General features: G+C 40.9%; 1 protein-coding gene across 1 annotated transcript; it reads left to right on the top strand.

The window, feature by feature from the left end:
* The first annotated feature begins 1,100 nt into the window (after positions 1 to 1,100).
* LOC133761041 (olfactory receptor 6N2) lies at positions 1,101 to 2,054 on the top strand. Its single transcript, XM_062193689.1, has one exon. The coding sequence runs from the start codon at positions 1,101 to 1,103 to the stop codon at positions 2,052 to 2,054; it is 954 nt and encodes a 317-aa protein (XP_062049673.1).
* Positions 2,055 to 3,079: the final 1,025 nt, after the last annotated feature.

Below are 3,079 nucleotides of genomic sequence, written 5' to 3'. Positions count from 1 at the left end.
AGATTGGAATACATTTCAGTAATGTTTTAAAAATTGACATCTGAACACATGGTTTATTTATAAACATCTCTCAGTGACGCTCACACCTTTTGGGTGAGTTTTCCTAGCTCTCTTCCTACACAGGAGAATTTGTGTTTCCTTAATTCAAGCTGCTTGCTGCTCACGGCTGTGCTTTTTGTCTGAGAAGCTTGTTTTCTTCATGTATCCAGCTGACTCCTGTTCTTGGAAAACTCAGCTCAAGAGCTTCTCTTGAGAAGTCTTCCTTAGTCTTCTCAGTCTGAGAAATGTTACCCTCCTTTGAGAGTCTGCAATATCCTGTACTTCACAGGCTACCTTAAGATGACTGATTTATGCATTTATTTTCTTCTATGACAATGTAAGCTCACTGGTGGCAAGGAACATACATTGTTGAATTTTGAATTCCTTATGCTTGACACATAATTTTTCAATAGGTTTGTGTGGAGGTGAACTAAATAATAAAATATGCTGTTGCATGAATCTCAAGTACAAAATTCACCTCTGAAGACTTGACTGAAGATAAAGCTATGACTGGGTTGAAGAGACAGAGTGTTTTAGGGGAAGGCCATGTAGTAGAAACAGCATGGAGAAAGAGAGCAAAACTTCAAATTTGGTTTATGTGATGTAGTTTCCATTTGAAATAGAGATATGTAAGAATCTTCCATTCTTTCCACCATGAGTTTTCTCATCTGGAAAATAGACATAGTGATGGCACTTATTTCATTGGCTGCAAGAACATTAATATATTGAATGCAAAGCACTTGGGAAGGTGTTTGATGCATAGTACATGCTAATATGAAGGGACTTCATAATATGGAAAATGGAATGAAAGGATAAATTTATTTTGGTGCAAAAAATTGCTGAATCCATGTATAGATTTTTGATGGTATGCATTCTCCATGAAATTTTTGGAGAACTCTCATAAGAATTATCCATTATTTTTATGGTAGAATTAATAATAGCATTAGTAGAAATGGTAATGAATGTGGTGTGGTGCTGGTTTGAGAGACAGGAGAGAAATGGAGTTTTGACTACCACTTTAATTCATTTTTTTCTCCTTTCAGTCTCCACTTCAGCTTCCCATGGAGCAACACAACGAGTCAACCTTGACTGAATTTGTGCTCCTTGGTTTCCCCAATGTGGGACATGTCAAGGGCTGGCTTTTTGTTTTGCTGCTCATGGCATACCTATTCACAATCTGTGGCAACCTGCTTATCTTCTTGGTCATACGACTGAATGCAGCCCTCCACACACCCATGTACCACTTTGTCAGTGTTCTCTCCTTCTTGGAGCTGTGGTATACAGCCACCACCATCCCCAAGATGCTGGCTAATCTTCTCAGCAAGAAGAAGACCATTTCTTTTGCAGGATGTCTCCTTCAGACTTACTTCTTCCACTCCTTGGGGGCTTCTGAATGCTACCTTCTCACAGCCATGGCCTATGACCGCTATCTGGCCATCTGCCGACCCCTCCATTACCCTGCAATTATGACCACAACACTCTGTGCAAAGATGGCTGCTTGTTGTTGGACTTGTGGTTTCCTATGTCCCATTTCTGAGGTTATCCTTGTCTCCCAGCTCCCTTTCTGTGCTTACAATGAAATACCACACATCTTCTGTGACTTCCCACCTCTGCTGAGCCTGGCTTGCAAGGACACATCCACTAATGTCCTGGTGGATTTTGCCATCAATGCCTTCATCATCCTCATCACCTTTGTCTTTATTATGGTCTCCTATGGGAGGATCATTGGGGCTGTGCTGAAGATAAAGACAGCAGCAGGAAGGAAGAAGGCCTTCTCTACATGTGCCTCACATCTCATTGTGGTGCTCATCTTCTTTGGGAGCATCATCTTCATGTATGTGCGGCTTAAAAAGAGCTACTCACTGACTCTTGATCGGACACTTGCTGTAGTCTACTCTGTGCTAACACCTTTGGCCAATCCAATTATCTACAGCCTTCGTAACAAAGAACTCATTAAGGCCATCAAGAGGACCCTCTTCCGGAAAGGGGAAAAAACTAGTCCCGTGCACCACTGACTTTCTACAGAGGTCCTTGCTGCACTTTAAGGTTCACTTCATGATTGTTTTATTCAACTTTAACCTAAACTTAAATATTCTCCCCATTGTCACACATATGTGGAATCCCATCTCCTGTCACCTTCTTGAAGACTTTGTTTTGTTACATTTTCTTCTGTTTCCTTGACCTTTGCCGTTTCTATTTGAAAAAAAGTAAAAATTGTTTATTTTTATTCATTTGAAAAGGAAAGAAAGAGAAAAGAATGGGAGAGAGAAAGAGAGAGCCTTCCATCCACTAGTTCACCCATGTAATACCAGGCCAAAGCCAGGAGCTTCAAACTCTGTCCAGGTCTCCAACATTGGTTTCAGGAACCCAAGTACTTGAACCATCTCCTTCCATCTCCCAGGGTTCACATTAGCAGGGAACTGGAATCAGAAGAGATGTGAAAACTCAGACTCAGGCTCTTTGATACGGGATATGGGCATCCCAAGTGACATTTTAACCACTGCACCCAACGACTATCCCAACTCTAGATTTTTTATTTGATCATTGGTTTAATAATTCCAGAATACCTTAGTTTTTCCATTTTTTAACAAAGGCAAATTATCTCCTTAGCCACATATCCCCATCCAGGTAGAAGTCAATTTCTCTGACCCTTTTTCCAGTCAGTCATCCCAACATAACCTATTTCTGCATCCTCCTCACCTCTCATATATTTTTTTGACTCATTCCATTCTGGTTTTGGCTCAGACCTTCCATCTGATATTTGGCTGAAGTTATTAATGTCCTCTCTGATCCCAAATCCATTAGATCCTTCTTCTTTTTTTTTTTTTTTAGATCATTGGCACATTTAAAAACAGATTTATTTATTTATTTGAAAGTCAGAGTTAAAGAGAGAGAGATAGACAAAGAAAGAGAGAGATCTTCCATCCACTGGCCCACCCCCCAGATGGCCACAATGGCCAGGGCTTGGTCAGGCTAAGTCTAGGAACCCAGAGCTTCCTCTGGGTTTCCCATGTGGATGGTAGGGCCTCAAGCACTTGGA

This window comes from Lepus europaeus, chromosome 5 (assembly GCF_033115175.1).
Source record: "Lepus europaeus isolate LE1 chromosome 5, mLepTim1.pri, whole genome shotgun sequence".
NCBI classification, from domain to species: domain Eukaryota; kingdom Metazoa; phylum Chordata; class Mammalia; order Lagomorpha; family Leporidae; genus Lepus; species Lepus europaeus.
This window is presented reverse-complemented; position numbering and strand designations above follow the sequence as displayed.

Coding starts and splice junctions, on each gene's coding strand:
- LOC133761041 (XM_062193689.1), top strand. CDS start 1,101: ATGGAGCAACACAACGAGTCAACCTTGACTGAATTTGTGCTCCTTGGT.